General features: G+C 36.3%; 1 protein-coding gene across 1 annotated transcript in view; it reads right to left on the reverse strand.

Annotated features, from left to right (window-relative positions):
- The window catches only part of hepacam2 (HEPACAM family member 2), an 89,258-nt gene that overhangs the window by 4,803 nt on the left and 67,369 nt on the right, over positions 1–17,086 (reverse strand). Inside the window, exons 5-8 of the mRNA XM_028817094.2 lie at positions 10,270–10,395; positions 5,726–5,747; positions 5,601–5,635; positions 4,002–4,075 (exon numbers count right to left, since the gene is read on the reverse strand). Of these exons, the coding sequence (XP_028672927.2) occupies positions 4,002–4,075; positions 5,601–5,635; positions 5,726–5,747; positions 10,270–10,395 (257 nt within the window). The remainder of the gene's footprint in view (positions 1–4,001; positions 4,076–5,600; positions 5,636–5,725; positions 5,748–10,269; positions 10,396–17,086) is intronic.

Consider the following 17,086-nt stretch of genomic DNA (forward strand, 5'->3'; position numbering starts at 1 on the left):
GTAACAATACTTTAACAAAGTTTCAGATATAATGAAACTAGAATTAGAATTAACAAGAAGCATTTATTGTCATTATACCATGTATAACAAAATTACACAGCAGCTACTCCTTCAGATTCAGTGAAAAAAATGAAAACAATCATTTTTACAGTAACTTTAAAGTACTACAGGTAAAACTGCTAAATAAAAAGAATATGTAAAAAAATACTAATTAGTAGGTAATAATGCGGTAATGGTAAGCAACAAATGTGGCATAACTAAAGCAAAATATTAGGTAAATATCACAATTGTGGAATATATAAAAATTCAATATGCGGCATTCCAATAGAAGTATAATTTCTCTTGATACTGGCATAGGCTTCAGTGATCTTGAAAAGCATTAAGAAAGCATTGACAATAACAAAAAAAAAAAACACAAAACATATCAGTGAGATCTACTAGCATCTGCAGTACAGGAGGATATAAGAAATCAAATTATTTACAACATTTTATTTTATTTTAAAACCACAAGCTTCAGAGAAAATGTAACACATTTAAAAATAGTTGCATCCTGATGAATTGCCTCCAGTGTTAAATGGCACCAATTCTACAATATTCCGTTTATGACAGAACCTGATCTGCGTTTATCCTGAGTAGGCCTCATGATTCTACTTGTGTGCTGTTGCACAATGACTGCAATGTTATGCTCTGCAGGAGAGTTCTCAGATCAAGTACAGGTTGTGTAATCTTTTAAACAAAGGGATTGTTTTTAGTTCTAGTATCAAATCAGGATTTTTATACTAGGTGTCCAAATTAAATGTAGACAAGTTTACAGAAAATCAAGATAACAAAACAGAGGTGACAATGTAGACTGCATAATTTGGGAATAATCAGCTGTGACAGCTGTGAACAATGAGTAGTTTATATAACTCTATCCAAAGTAAAGAGTAAGTCACTTAAGCCTATTTTTTTATTATTTCTTATCACTGCACTCCTCATTCTTTGTTTCTCATACAGCAAGTATGATAAATGCTATAGGTGGGTCATCTCGCTCTCTCTCTCTTCTCCTGTCTCCATAACATATCTTATCACCCTTAAACCTGCGCAATCACATTCTGGGTCACGAGGGGCTGTAGTGTACCTTTGTAGCATTTGAGTGCAAGGTAGAAACCAGCCCTGGACATTCCATTGTAAAATCCATCCAAGCTTAGGATTCTTAATTAAATGGTACCAATGTAGGACAGACTGGCAATATCCATATTGCTATACTTGTAACACAAGTCCTTAAAAAGCCGCTGCTAGACACTCTTAATATAAGCTTTTTCTTGACTGAGCCTCTCTTTTGAATGCAGCTTCTGCACCTTATGTGATAAAACGATCAATCAAAAACCAAAATGACATCCCAGAGATGGTTCTTTGAGGCACTATCTAAATACCCAAGCCCAAACAAAGAGCCATAACTCAACGATTGGCAACCTTGATGGACACAACTGTGCTCTAATACTTATCTGTAACCAAGAAATCAATGGCAAGATGTCTATTTCTTCCTTTAAAAACTCTTGCACACGCCAAATCTGGGCTGTTAATATCAAGCTCACTGCTGTCAACCTGGCTATAACTTCTGCTCTCTACAGTGGAAACCTGTTACCTAAATGTGGCCACAACAAAGGATAAAGTAATCCCCTTCACTCCAAAGGACAATCTGGTGCAGGTCTGGAAAGGTGGAACACTTCCCTGTGTTGGAGTTGGACAAGGGGACCACATGTCGAAACCTTGCTAAGGAAAGCAAATGCACAAGCAAGAGAGAGACTTGCATAAAAGCCATATGTTTGTCTTGCTAATAACAGGAAATAAAAGATCACCAGCTGCCCAGCAAGATTAAATTTGCTAGCAACCAAGGACATTACATGTAAAGACCTTAAAGAGAAAACTCAATACTTTATGCAACCAGAAGGTGTGGTCAAGGTAAAGAAGTGGAAGAGCTCCTGAACAAAGAAACAAAAGCATGCTGAAGATCCTTCCATGTGTGAGGAGAAAGCCAACCAGTAAAGTTAAAAAGCATTACTTACACCAAGCAATGAATCAGATAACTATTAATTGTAACTTAATAGTTAAGATAAAGCTAGCTATGTTATTATGGTGCTGGCATCACGTTAACTGAAAAGTAGTAACTTTTGTGAAAGATACATCTTTAGCTATTTTAAGATTCTTCCTAAATCCTGAAGGGAAGTTCAGAGCAGCATCACACACACACACACATACACATGTCATAAGTCATGTGCCTTTTTCTATAGGAGAGAACAAGTTAAATTTAACTGTCATAATTTGATGTTTTGTGTTATTGGTCTTTGTCTATACAGTATACCTACATCTATCTATTTATCCTGGTGGTCCACACTATCTATCTGGGAAGAGCATCCCAGTCAGGGTCCTTTGGTGCCACAAGAGGCTGTTGTCGGGGAAGACTGCCCTGGTTTCCATATGACTTGGAAGTGCTCTAGATGACCGCTGCAGCAACACTGGAAGCATTCCCGGGTAAGATATAAAAGAAGCCCGCTACATCTCTTGTGGGAATCAGAGTCGAGAGACACTTATCAGGAGGATGGAAGGAGGAAGAAAGCCTGTGTTTATATTTATGTATTTTGGCTGGTGCTTAACTGAAAAAGTGTTGGTTGTATTTGAACCTGGAATTGTGTTGGGTGATACTGTCTGTGGTTTGGGGTTCAGTGGCACTCCCTTGTGATTACATTTTATTATTTGGTTTATTACAACAAGCGTTTTGGGTTATTTGTTAAAAATATGTCTATTGTCACAAGCAAACTACAACAAAGAAAGTGAAAATATTGAATGTAAATTTTGGCCAATTATAGACTTTGTTAATAAATTGTATCAATCTCTTCACATTTTCTGGTGTCTTGGCTGGAAGGTGAAACAGAAGGGTAAGCAGAAGTTAAAATCCTCACATACACTACATTAATTTGTTGTTCCTGGGGGGGTGTCTTACAATTTTTTTTAATTAATCACTGGCATTGCTGAAGGTAACACTGATAACTAATTAATTGATTGATTAACATCAAAGATATCAATTCTTCTTCTCACAACATACACATTTCCTATATCAATTCCTCCAGAGCTACGAGAGAGCATTGCAGGACCCACATACACACACTCCTTCACTGCCATTCACCAAATAACCTAACCGCATTTTGCTGGTGGTTATTTTACTTTTTCAATTTTTTCCTCCTTGTTAATAATCTTTATGACTAAGACTTCAAGACTGATTCTTGATTTCCAATAAGCCTATTTTTGACGTTGTTTTGCCTCATCGCCTCATTCCCCCCGTTTCCCCTGTCACTGCCATTATCAGGACAAGCCTTCTTTTTGCTCATCAGAAACAATACAGGGGAAGTCAAAAAAGACAAAACACATCTTTTAACTTCCTCTGCCACTAAGGCGAGTTGTAAAGCAAAAAAATAAACTGAAAACAGTGGTGCTAAGCTATGTGTACTGCCATTTTCTTATAGGTGAGCCATGATGACACGTGGCAATTAACATGCATGTCTTATGCACTTTGGGCATAGCAAAAGTAAACAATGTCCCCGTGGCCATGAAAACACGTACAAAATGATGGTGGCATCTGAAAAACAAAACAAGTCATGCTGATTCAAATATAGATAAAAAAAATTCAAAACAACAATTAAAAATGACCACAAATCCACATGTTGAGCAAATGACAGTTCAGAAAGACAGATCATGACCCAGTGGAGTGCTAGAGACAAGATTGGGAAGAAATAAGCTAACACGTAACAAAAGACAACATTCATCTACTTGTTAAAACATATGAAGCTAGATGACAATAATTTAGTAGAGTCAAATACCCAATTCTGTTTAATAAATATAAGATAGCAATGATGAATGATTAAAGTTTATAGTCAAATAAAAAAAAACTCCAATGACATCAAAAACAAATCCATGACTGAGAAAGCTCTGTACTATCTTCTAAATCTTTCAATAATGTTTACCTGGGCAGTTTCTGAAGTACCAGGAATGACAATGAATTCATAAATTCCAAAGTCTTCTTTTGCATCTTCATGACCTGTGAAGGGAATGAAAGAATTTCAGAACTGTGTTTGTCAGATGAACACAGTTGTATGACATCAGAGCAGAGCAACCCCAGGACTAGTTGTATCATAGACTGGCAAGATTGATCCATATTCCTTTTAAATGTAAAATTATTTAGACTACTTTATGTCTTTCTGATACAAATTAAAGGAGATTAAAACTCAAGTATACAGTAACTGAACAATGTGTAAGAAAACCCCAACAATCTATTGAGTTTTGTTCATACATACTTAAGATGTGGATTCTTAGCCATTTAGAAGTCATGTTTAAGTCAATGATTGCTTGAAGGTTTCAGCGTTCCAAAGAACTGAACTAGAACTGAACTAAATTCTTCTCAAAATATACTAAGTATCCTCATTCATGTAATTATCTATTTTTTCCACAATGCCATGCCAGAATCATGTCAAAGTTACTCTGCCTCCTGTGTTCTACATGCACTGTTGTATTCATTTTGTGATATTGTCATGAATAAATTTATGCAGTCTGTGGTCAGATCTTGGAGGTCATCCTGTGTGGATAGCGCTTTGAGTACTGAGAAAAGTGATATATAAATGTAATGAATTATTATTATTATTATTATTATCCTCTATAACATCTCATGAGCTGTGAGTAATTTTTTTTTTTTGGACTTAAGAACAATCATCGCCATTGATGGCATTGCTTTGATTCATCAAGTCTTACAACTGTAATACAAGCCAAGATGTGGCTAAAAATTGATAAGGGTCAGTACACAAGAGAACAAAAGCAAGGATGCAAGTGTGATACAATTAATTAATTTGTCTCAGGTTCACATAGAGTAAAGCAGAGTGTGTATCTATGAAATAGTGTTAACAAAAAGAGCCTGCAATAAAATGGAACAACCTACACAAGAAAAACTGTTTTTTTATTCCAGGTAAGCATTTTGGGCAAAAATATACACAAACTTCACAAAATGTAAACTAATAAATGTCTTATAAGAGTATGCAAATAAGCCAAGAGATCATTTGTTGAATCGTCCTGCAGCCAGCACACAATTTAAATATATTCAACCTCACTGATATTGCATTTCATGGTCATGGTCCTGAAAATGACGAATTTAAGCCAAATGATCGCTACATTTTCACACTCTACTGTCATACAGATCAACATTCATAAACAGGATTTGGAGCACAGTATTTGTATGGGATTCACATGGCAATATAAAGGTTTAGATGGAGAATCACGGCTTTCTGAAGCTCATGTCAGAAGGGGATTGTCATGAAAAGAGAAATAGGTGCAGAGGTAGAATCAAGAATGATAATTTATTAAGAGAGAAAGAGAGAGATTTGGAATGTATTTTCAGTTGAGGAATCCAGGTACTGTAGTATGACTGTACCCAACTATGACAACAGGTCAAAACTTTATCTGCTCTTTAACTTTGTAGTATGATTAGATTCACTTGATGACACCACAACGTCCTGTTCACGTTAGTTCTCAACTCTAAGAATGTGATTAAATTAATGAACTTTAAAATTCTGTACCTGAGCGATGAGGTCTCCTGTTTTCAGACATTGGCCTAGAAATAAGAAAGATAATCAGCTCACTGTATTGAATTACAAAGAGGGAACTGAAAGAGATATTGATTTAAATAGTTTTTCAAACTCACCTTCTGTATATCTGCTTTATTACTGAAAAACAAATTAAAAATGTCAGTTATCAGGAATAACGGATGAAGACGTACTGTCTCTTCATATTTTCTGAAGAATATCAAGATGCTTTCCAATGAATTATTTGTTTTACCTTAAATGAGTGGTATGGTGGTGTTTATTAAAAGAAAGTAGGCTAAGCACAAAACAATTAAAAATAACATTTGAAACCATCATTATCACTTGAAATAAGAATTAAACCCTTCAAGATTATTTGAGTGACCTTCGTAGTGCAGTCTCTGAGCCACAGAGCTAGGACAGTGGACAGAATTATTGTGAGCTTAAACACAACAGGGGCCTGATTCAAGAACCAAAAGATGTGGTCAGAAAAGAGTAACGGTCAAGGCCAGAGGGACAAGCTAGTGTGGCAAACACCATCAAAAGGTAAGAACAAACTGAAAGTCACAAACAGAGCAGAAGTCAAATCCAAAATGAAACCCAGTGTGAGGGCTATTACTATCACTAAGAAGTTTGGGATTTCCACAGAGGGATAATGAACACACCACTTGCCATTAATATCAGAAGTCCTTGTGATGTCACTAGTTCCACAAGAATAGGAACATAATGACTCATGGCAAAAATGACATCAAGTAAAATAAAAAAAATAAAGAAGTTAACAAAAATCAACACCTTTGAAATAAAAACTAAAGTAAGAACTAGGTTTGAAAAAATGTTTACATATAAAATCCCCAAATTAGACAAAAACACACATAATAAATTAATCAGATAATACAATTAGGTTCTGTTTGGGAAAAGTTCCTGAAAATCTGTGTTAATCTCAGTTTTCTTTTATCATTGCATTTGCACCCAGCACGAATTCTTCATCCATCCATTATCCAACCCGCTATATCCTAACTACAGGGTCACGGGGGTCCGCTGGAGCCAATCCCAGCCAACATAGGGCGCAAGGCAGGAAACAAACCCCGGGCAGGGCGCCAACCCACCGCAGGGTGCGTGCACACACACACACACCAAGCACAGTTTAGAATCACCAATGCACCCAACCTGCATGTCTTTGGACTGTTGGAGGAAACCCACGCAGACATGGGGAGAACACGCAAACTCCTCGTGGGGAGGACCCGGGAAGCGAACCCAGGTCTCCTAACTGTGAGGTAGCAGCACTACCACTGCACCACCCACATGAATTCTTAAAAAGCATATATGTATGTGGTTTAATATATGTGTTGTACATAACAAAAATTAAGTTAATACAAATTGCTATTTGTCAAAATATGTAAAATGCAACAGCATTGACAGCAGTGCATAGCGATTTCAAATACAGGAGTTCAGTAGCAATTCTCTTAATGGTGAGTTCAGCGAATTATGCATCAGCCTTGGAGTTTATTTTACTTAAGTAAATAACTAAACTTAACTAAATTTTAAGCCAATAGTACATTAATGGTGATATTTTATTGGGTGTGTTAGCTGTATACATTATTAGACTAAATGGGGGGGGGTTCCCAAATGTTTCATGCCATGGACACCCGGAATATTGTTAAACCAAATCCTACAAAGTGGAGCATGATCTTGCATCTTGGGTACTGCTAACAGTAGTCTCACAGTCTAATTTGTATAATAGAAGACCTACAGTATTAATCAAGTAACCAATGTCTTTTTCATTTTTTAATAAGTCTCCTTATATTCTTATCTAAATATACTAATGATTCCTTGTAAAACAAAATCATTTACATTCAAATTCCAATAAATATTTAATTTTGCTTCTATTTATACAGTAATCATGTGAAATTCTTATTACATTTAAAGACATTTAGGCTATAACTACAGTAAATTGATATAGGCCTACTATTATGCAACATTAACATTTGAAGTACACTTATGTTATGTTTATTTAGGCACTATAAAAAGTTATCTAAAGACCATCTTTAAAATCATAATACTTCATTTTAGAATGTCCTTTTTCTCCAGTACTGCTGTGGCTGCCCACAGCTCTGTTTTATTTTTATGATATTCTATTGCACCAAACAGTATTCAGTGCTGTGTGGTGGATGTTCTGCATGTTTAAGCCCATGCACGTCCAGGTGCCACCTTGTTTTATAGATACAAGCTCTGCTTGGCTTGTGGGCTTGTTGAGCACCTGTGTGAATCTGTAGTGTTGCATCGTGTAGGATATCCTTCTGTAAGCCGTAGTCTGGTGCATATGTACTCTTAAGTCTGTTTGTTAATTGAACAGTAACTTGAAGTACTAGGGTGTTGTACCGTGTTAGCCATTATGAATGTAGAGAAGAGCCAAGCAAAATGACACCTTTTATTGACTAACTAAAAAGATTACAATATGCAAGCTTTCGAGGCAACTCAGGCCCCTTCTTCAGGCAAGATGTAATACAGAAACTGGAGTTCCCTGTGTTTATATACACACTAGGACGAGAAACAACATTGGTAAATATTTAAATGAGAAATCTTAAATGGTTAATTTAACAAGAGAGAGAAGAACAATGTATGGTCAAGATCTTTGGATAAGATAACTGTCCAACAAAGTCTTTTGAAGTTCATAATGAGTTTTTCAAGACAATGTGGATCTGTAGTCAAGTTGTTTGTTAGCCAATAAAAGGTGTCATTTTGTAACTTGAAAATGGTGTGGGTTTTATTTGTACAGCAATCATGCATTATACCCCCATGAAAACCAAATACCCCCCTGCAAAATGTTTTGCTGCCGACCCTGCACAGAGGTCATTAGTCTGAAAGTGACCTGCCACTTCGTGAAACAAATAATGGTAAAAGAAATAAAGGTTTACATTTCAATGGTGACCAGCCCAACAAATATGTTCAAATTTCAGAGGGAACATTCTGTACTCCATTAAAAGAAATGACTAAAAAAGACAATTCTCTCCTTATATCTTAGAAACAGCTCCAAGTGGGGCATGTTGATATTATTTATCATGACTTTCAGAAAGCATTTAATAAAGTAGCACACAAGAGGTTGGGCATGAAACTAAAAGAAGTGGGAGATCAGGATGTTGTTTGTAGTTGGGTGCAGAATTGGCTCAGGCACAGGAAGCAGAGGGTTATGGTATGAGAAACCTCATCAGAATTGGCAGATGTTAAGAGTGGCATTCCACAGGGTCAGTGCTAGGGTCACTGCTATTTTTAACATTTATAAATGATTTGGATAGGAATTTTGGTAACAAGCTGGTTAAGGTTGCAGATGATGCCAAGATAGGTGGATTGGCAGATAATCTGGAATCTGTTAAATCATCATTACAGAAGAACTTGGACAGCACACAGGCTTGGGCAAATTTGTGGCAGATGAAGTTTAATGTCAGTAAAGTATTACACATACTGTAGGAAGTAAGAATGTTAGGTTTGAATACACAATGGGAGGTCAGAAGATCAATAGTAAACCTTATAAGAAGGATTCAGGAGTTGTAGTGGACTCGACACTATAAACTTCCAGACAATGATCAGATGCCATTAAGAAGGCTAACAGAATGTCAAATTATGTAGCACAATGTGTGGAGTACAAGTCCAAGGAGGTTTTGTTCAAGGTTTAAGACACATTGGTGAGTCCTTATCTGGAGTACTGTGTACAGTTTTGGTCTCTGGTTCTACAAAAGGATTTAGAAGTATTAGAAAAAGTCCAGAGAAGAGCAACTACCTCAATTCCAAGTCTACAGGGGATGAATTATGGGGACAGATTAAACGAGCTGAGCCTTTTCAGTTTAAGTAAAGTAAGATTAATAGGAGAAATGATTGAAATGTTTAAAATTATGAAGGGAATTAGTACAGTTGATCAAGACTGTTATTTTAAAATGAGTTCATCAAGAACATTGGGGCACAGTTGGAAACTTGTTAAGGGTAAATTTCATACAAAAATATAAGTTTTTTTTTTGCACAGAAAATTATAGTCACTTGGAATAAGTTTCCAAGTAGCACAACAGACTTGATGTTATTTTGGAAGAATTAAGCGGATAGCACTGGCAAGCCTTGTTGGGCTGAATGGCCTGTCCTAGTCTAGATTGTTCTAATGTTTTAAATTGTATGCAGATTAATAGGACAGGAATCAGTGTATGAAAGACTAATTTAGCTATGTAAGAACTGCACCAGACATTAGATAAGGGATTCTACATTCCCATTCTGTTGTATGGATGCTAGCCTTGTACAGTGAACAAAAGAATGGGATTGTGGATTTTATCACACCAGATATGGTTCCTCCTCAATGTAGCGAGTTTCCCATCTGTGAAAGTGTAAAAGTGTTGAAAAGGCTTGAAGCAAACTTGTTATGACTCTGGACTCAGATAATCCAGTTGAGACAATGAGGCATCTAGCAGGTACACCACCTGAGCATTTCCAAGGAGATGCTGAGGACCAACCAGGATTTGCTGAAGTGATTATATACCTCAGCTGCCATGTAGTAACCTGAGAAAATGTGGCAGCCTTTTCATAGTGACTTCCACCATCACAAACACAGTACAAAACAATTGCAGTTTTGGAAAATTGTAACTGAATATTAGGCATTCCATTTTTAAGACATTGTTTTCATTCTTACCTTTTCGTGGATGACATGTTTTCCAGATGAACACAACAAGCATACTCAAAATTATAAAGACAGAGATTACTGTCAGCACTTCTAAAGAGGACACTAGCTGTTCTTTCTGGGCCATTTTTTCTTTATCTGTTGTAAAAAATAAAAAAGATTGAATTTGTTTAGCAAGAATTTCACTTTAAGCAGTTGCAGCATGGTGACAAGTCAAAGCCATGTGTAGCCCTTACATTAGCAGAAATGAAGATATGGAGACATCACCAGCACAACAGTGAGGAGAAAGTTTTTTACAGTTCTCAGGGAAACTGATTTGTCATGAGTAGTTTTTTGTTTATGTTGTTTTTGCTCTGTTGTACTTCTTTTGAACCATTTTATCTTTTTACAGTATATTTAATAACTGCATTGCCAAATCAAAATGTGTTGTGTAAACGCAGGAAGTAGGTTTTAAGCTCATGAAAATGACAATGAGAGATAACAGGACAGGAAAGAGAGTTATTTTATTACAAAAGTACAGTGGTCCTAAACTGCTAGACTGGTAGTTGTCGGACGACATTTGAAAGAGTATATTGCACAATTCAGGAGCCTGGAATTTTGTGTGGGGTTACATTAGAAGTCCTGCTGTCTAATAGCATTAATCACTATCCAAGGAACCATGCTTGAACTTTTAACTTTGTATCTGAGTATAGGAATGGACCAGAACTTAGTGGTAAGCCTCAGACTGATATTAACCAGGAAATTAGAGGAGTAAAGAAACATGTGGTCATCATTAGGCTGAGGTCAATGAGTTGTAGATCTGAAACAGAGAAGAGCAGAAATCTTCGTGAGAGAGACAACATGTAAAAGGAGAGGTGGTGGTTTGTTGGATTAAAACCAAGGCATATAAGCATCAAACCAGGCAACAGTTACCGTAGCTGTGAAGTAGAGGATGGCTCGCACAAGGAGGGCAACTTTTTTTTATACTTAATGTATATAGACACTCTATTAACCCATAATAAAATAATTTTATATATTCTCGAGTAATGTGTATATACTCTATTTAGTGTATATGGTGTGTATATATTTCTGATTCTGGGTGGTCTTGAAAAGTGCCCTGTGTATCACAGTGCATGTAAATTGTAACCTGACTCCTTCTCTTTATTTTAATTTGACTACAGGATAACAGTTTGATCTTTTTTAATGAGAAGAAAAGCCATCTAAGTGGCACACAGGTGCAATGGAGTTAGAGCTTGACTGTGCCTACATGATACCCTATACAGAGTTGATTCCTGCTTTGTATCCGATGTTGCTAGAATTAGTTGTAACCCTCACATACCTGAATTGGGCAAAGTGGGTACAAATGATAGATGAACAAAACAAAATAATCTCCATATATAGGTTGAGATTCACAGTGTATACTAGAGTGCTTTGCCCCCTGCTCGCTTTGCTCACCAACCCCCTGGCCTGTGTTATGCGCCAGCTACTTCACGCTTCTGCCGCTCATGTATGTGGAGTTCAATTTCACCAAACAACAAATCTTTTAATTCTCGCAGGTACGCCTCTTTTGGAAAGAAACACTACTTTTCCCTGATGGCAACACGAATTAGACGATCTACAAGTCTCCGACTTAAAGTTTAAATCTGAACAATATATTTGAATTCTTTTTGCTGTTCTGTTATTTCACCGAGTAATAATTTACATTTGTTTGCGCTAATGCAATCTTTACTATAATTTTTTGAGATTTTCAAATTTTAATACTTTCATTATCTCTAACCTGCTCTGCATGTGTATAGTGCCAATGTTTTGGAAGCTCTTTACAAATGTTCTACTTTGTAATCTACCCTTTGTCTTTTATTTCCGGCCCCGGACATGGTTAAATCTCTTGGTATAAAGTCTTGTCTCGCTGGACTTGAAAGTATCTCTTTGAAAAAGTCACATCTCATCCCAGGCTAAAAAGTCTTGTCTTGTCCAGTTTTTTTAGAGATATATTTGTCAGGAAAAACAGAATATACTGCCCAAATCTAGATATGCAAACCTTCATGAGACTTACCCATGAAGACTCCAAGCTGTGACTGTTGGCAAAGTGGCTTCTACAAAGTACTGAATTAAAGGGCATGAACAGTTATATGAATGAGAGATTTCAGTTATTGATTTCAATTAAATTTACAAACCTTCCTGAAAACATTTTCACTCTGTCATTATGAATGGTGGAGTGTAGACTACTGGACAGAAATGACAAATGTGTCCATTTGTAGTTAAATCTGCAACATATCGTATATACTCACGTTTAAGTTCTCCCACAGATAAGTTGGGTCTTGATTTTACCATAGAATTTCCGGAATTTTATAATGTTGGTCGTATAAGTCGAATGTGTAAAACTCACACCATTGATCCAAGATTATGATATGCTAATGCCCACCTGAGAGAGTAACCACGGAGCACACTGCCTTTTGTTTCTATGTATTGTGCCTACGTGACCACACGGTAATACACAAACTATTCTGAAGAGACATTTGCACTGGTTTGTGTTTTTTGTATCTCACACCCTCATACACCTTTATCGTAAGAGCATCCCTTATTTACAATGGAGCGTTCGATCAGAAGAAAATATGAAGCTGGTTTTAAATTAAAAGTTGTTGAGGTGGCGAAAGAAATTGGTAACTGCGCTGCTGCAACAACATTTGATGTGTCTGAGAAACTGGTGCGAGATTGGAGGAAGCAAGAAGATGTAAAAACAAAATAAAATTTAAGTGTTGTATTTTTGAACAGACGTACAAGTCGGGATTTTATGATCGATTTTTAGGGTTTCAAAATCCAACTTATACGCAAGTATATACGGTAATTACATTTTCAGAAAGTGAAGAGGTCTGACTACTTTTGGAATCCACTGTACATGTGCACATCCCTAAAGTTACATACATTTTCAATGAGTATCACAAGTGCTGGCAAGATTGCTGTACATCACAAAGAAAAAAGCTCCAGAGATAACTTATGACAACTGAGCTGTCTCATGAAGGCCTCGGCTTCACTCCTGGGCCCTACCTGACAGGGTCAGTGAGGTCAGATCATTTCTAAAATAGTGCTGAATAATGTATATTTTATTCATAATTGTACAGTCATTTATGAGCTTCTTTTTTAATACAGTATATGTTGTGTGATTAATTGCATGCATTTGTTTTATAAGCCTTATATACACTATGGGTGATGATAGATACGACATGTATTATATTCTTTATAAATATTACATGTTTTAAAGGTATTACTATGTATTACATTATATATATTACATGTTTACTTCTACTCTCTTTGTGGCAAACAACAATAAAGCAATAAACTGACTGATGTTGCAATGTAGGACATATCTCTTAGTTTATGTCTGACCATATATTTTAATAGAGCAGCGCTAAAGAGACTGATGACAAAAGTGCCTTTTTAACTTTGACCGTTATGGCAGTTATATGATACAGGCTACCTAGTTGGTAATGCTGTGTCACTATTTTTCTATACATCATGGTGAAACACTCCTGTTACATAATATGGAAGCTTATCTGGCTTTGTCATTCATGTTCAGCCTCCAGTTTCCCTTTCCTAGTAAAAGAAAAACCCCAAGACTCAACTAGAAATGTTAACTACTTGTAGTAGCTTTTCTACCGAGATGACCCAATGGAGGCTGGGTTTGATTTCTGTGGGGAGTGCACATTCTCCAGATATTTGAGTTGGATTCCTCCAGATGCTTATTTTTTTATCTTAAAGAAATCATCATGACTCTAAAATGGAGCAGTGCACATTTTTTGTGGATATGAGTATGTTCTTTGGTGGACTGGTGTCCATTTTAATATGTGCTTTATACTTGCTTTTGTGGAATTTAGAAATGGCAAACTGGATAACTTTTGTATCGCATATATGGAAGGATGGGAAAGTAAGGGTGTGCTAGTTTTGCTCATATTCTAATATATGTTTTGCTTAGCTAAAATAGTTCAATAAAGAATGAGTTTTTCATTAGTGGACTTTAATTCTCAAATAAGCATTTTGTTAGTCATATTAGACATATTCAAGTTAATGAGCGGCACTGGACTCAATAATCCTAACTTGTTTTTCACTGGAATCACCAACTGGTGTTACATTAAGGACAATTCAATTCTCTGTTCTGGTAAAATCAGTTCTGCTCAGTATCGAGATGACGTGTAGCATCTCAATGAACCTCTTGTCTCCTGTGAAACACTGTTGCTCTGTGTATGCTATTTTATTTGTACGGTATATACAATCACTGGGTATCATTATTAGGTCAACAGCAACTCTTTAGAGCTCACTCCTAAAGGGTTCCCATTGAGTTCTGCACAGAGCACAGAAAAGAGTTTCTGAATCCCAGAAAGGATCACATTTTTAGATTGCTTACTAAGAGCAGGTCACATTATTATATGGGATGAGAGACAACCAGTAACTAGTCTGATATACAGTGTGGTAGAAGGGTCCCTGCTTAACAGGTTTGAGGCACATTAACACTGCTGTGATAGATAGATAGATAGATAGATAGATAGATAGATAGATAGATAGATAGATAGATAGATAGATAGATAGATAGATAGATAGATAGATAGATAGATAGATACTTTATTAATCCCAAGGGGAAATTCACATTTCTAATTAATAATTAATAATAATTAATAATAAAGGAGGTCTAACTTAAGAGTCACCTAAGAAGTTAAGGGAAAGAGTAGATCCTGTTGGTTTAGAACCAAAGGGTCAGAAATTAATTGGTATTCTATCCCTAGCCCTTCCTTTTACATGATATATAAACCTGCACCCCCACTCCACTACATCCTCCCGCACTTCAATGTTATTGGAATACAACACTCAATCTTTCATGTACTCCAAACCTCACCTCACCAAACCCCCCACACCTTCTCTTTGATTGAGAGCTACTATATCACCATATACAGAATACCATCAGTAATTTGTGTAAGTGGTGATGTTACTCTAGTATTGTATATCATTGTGCCTCTGCAACAGCCATCACTTTTCAGTTCCATTTGTGATTTATGTGCAAATGTTTTTTGGACTCTTGTGTTTTAACTCTTTTGCTTCAGCTTGTTTTGGATTACAATTTCCTTTGGTGTTTTGTTTGCTTTTGAAAATCTAGTTTATAACCTATTCCTGTTTTTGGACACTGCCTTTGCCTACTGCTTTTTTATTGCCTTCATTTTAATCTTTTATCACTCCCTGTATATTACCATCTGCCTGTTCTGTGAAATATTTATTTGGATCTTTCCAGCTACTCAGCCCCTTTCACAGGAAATCCGGCACTGAGGGGCTGCGCTGCACATAGTCCTGTTTCTGTGGGAGTGTCTGGTCACCTCCATAACATGTGGATTGTAATATAATCAAAAAACGTTTTTATAAGCAATTTATTGCAGTATGAATGTTTTTTAATTATAATCAGATTCTGCATAACATATTACTAAAGAAGTACTTTGCATCAGTGAGGAAAAAATGAAATAGACCTGACTCTTAGGCAATAAGAAACAAATAGTCTTTATTCATCTATCTATCTATCTATCTATCTATCTATCTATCTATCTATCTATCTATCTATCTATCTATCTATCTATCTATCTATCTATCTATCTATCTATCTATCTATCTGTCTGTCTGTCTGTCTGTCTGTCTGTCTGTCTGTCTGTCTGTCTGTCTGTGACAGAACTCACTAATGTTGTTCTTAACTCCATGGTAGATGATGGCAGAATTTGTTACTCAATAATAGTATCTTTCACCAGTGTAGGTCCTTCCACGTCATGGTGCTTGATCCTGGAAGGCCCAATGAAAGGTTTTATTGTTAAGTCTTTTGTAACCAAGGAGATATGGTCAGAACTGATTACAGTAAAACAGTGTCAACAAATGGCACCTGCTGTCCGTTGTTGATTTAACAGCAGATCTTCGAACCCACCATATGGATGGAGGTGACGTGCAAAACAGCTGAAGACTTGATCTTAGATATCTACTTCATTTAAAGCCCCGTTTTATTTCTTTAAACAGACAATACTAATGATGGATTTGTTGTTGTGAAAATTCACATTTCTCAGGCTTTTCTAGTAATTAGAGTATTATGTAAAAGGTCTTCGGTCATCTGGTGGCTAGGGATCTGCACTGGCAATCGGAAGGTTGCCGGTTCGAATCCCGTAAATGCCAAAAAGGGACTCTGCTCTCTTGGGCCCTTGAGCAAGGCCCTTAACCTGCAATTGCTGAGCGCTTTGAGTAGTGAGAAAAGCGCTATATAAATGCAAAAAATTATTATTATTATTAATTATTATCTGAACTCCATCTAGATGTTGTTATTTCATATCATCACTGTGACTAGAATAAACAGTTTATTCTTCAAATGTCATTTTGGACTTAACTAGCACTTTGAGTAAGGTATGGAAACACACCCCTGAACTTCTGAAAAACATTCAAATTCAATATAGAAAGACAGTGGAGTGAAAAACACTGTGCTTTCTTAATGTAAAGTATATTCATAAAGTAAATCATTATTTGAATTTACAAAACTTAGATATGTATTTTTATTTTCAAATATTAAATTGGAATAGCACCTTATAGTGTTGCTGATTCTCTCCTCCAGGGTGCTGGGTGCTGCTGTTGCTTCAGTTTCATTCCAAGATAGACTTATAATGTTAACCAACAACCTTAAGATGGTGGTACTAGCAAAGGACAAATATCAACTAAATTGGTCACTGCATTAGTTCTGGCATCCTCTCCAAGGGCTAGCATTGAAGCCACAGTCCTGCAGACCCCACATCTCTGCACAGGACATAGTAATTGAATGTCTGACTCTCATCTCCTCAGACAAGTC

This window comes from Erpetoichthys calabaricus, chromosome 13 (assembly GCF_900747795.2).
Source record: "Erpetoichthys calabaricus chromosome 13, fErpCal1.3, whole genome shotgun sequence".
Classification (NCBI taxonomy): Eukaryota; Metazoa; Chordata; class Cladistia; order Polypteriformes; family Polypteridae; genus Erpetoichthys; species Erpetoichthys calabaricus.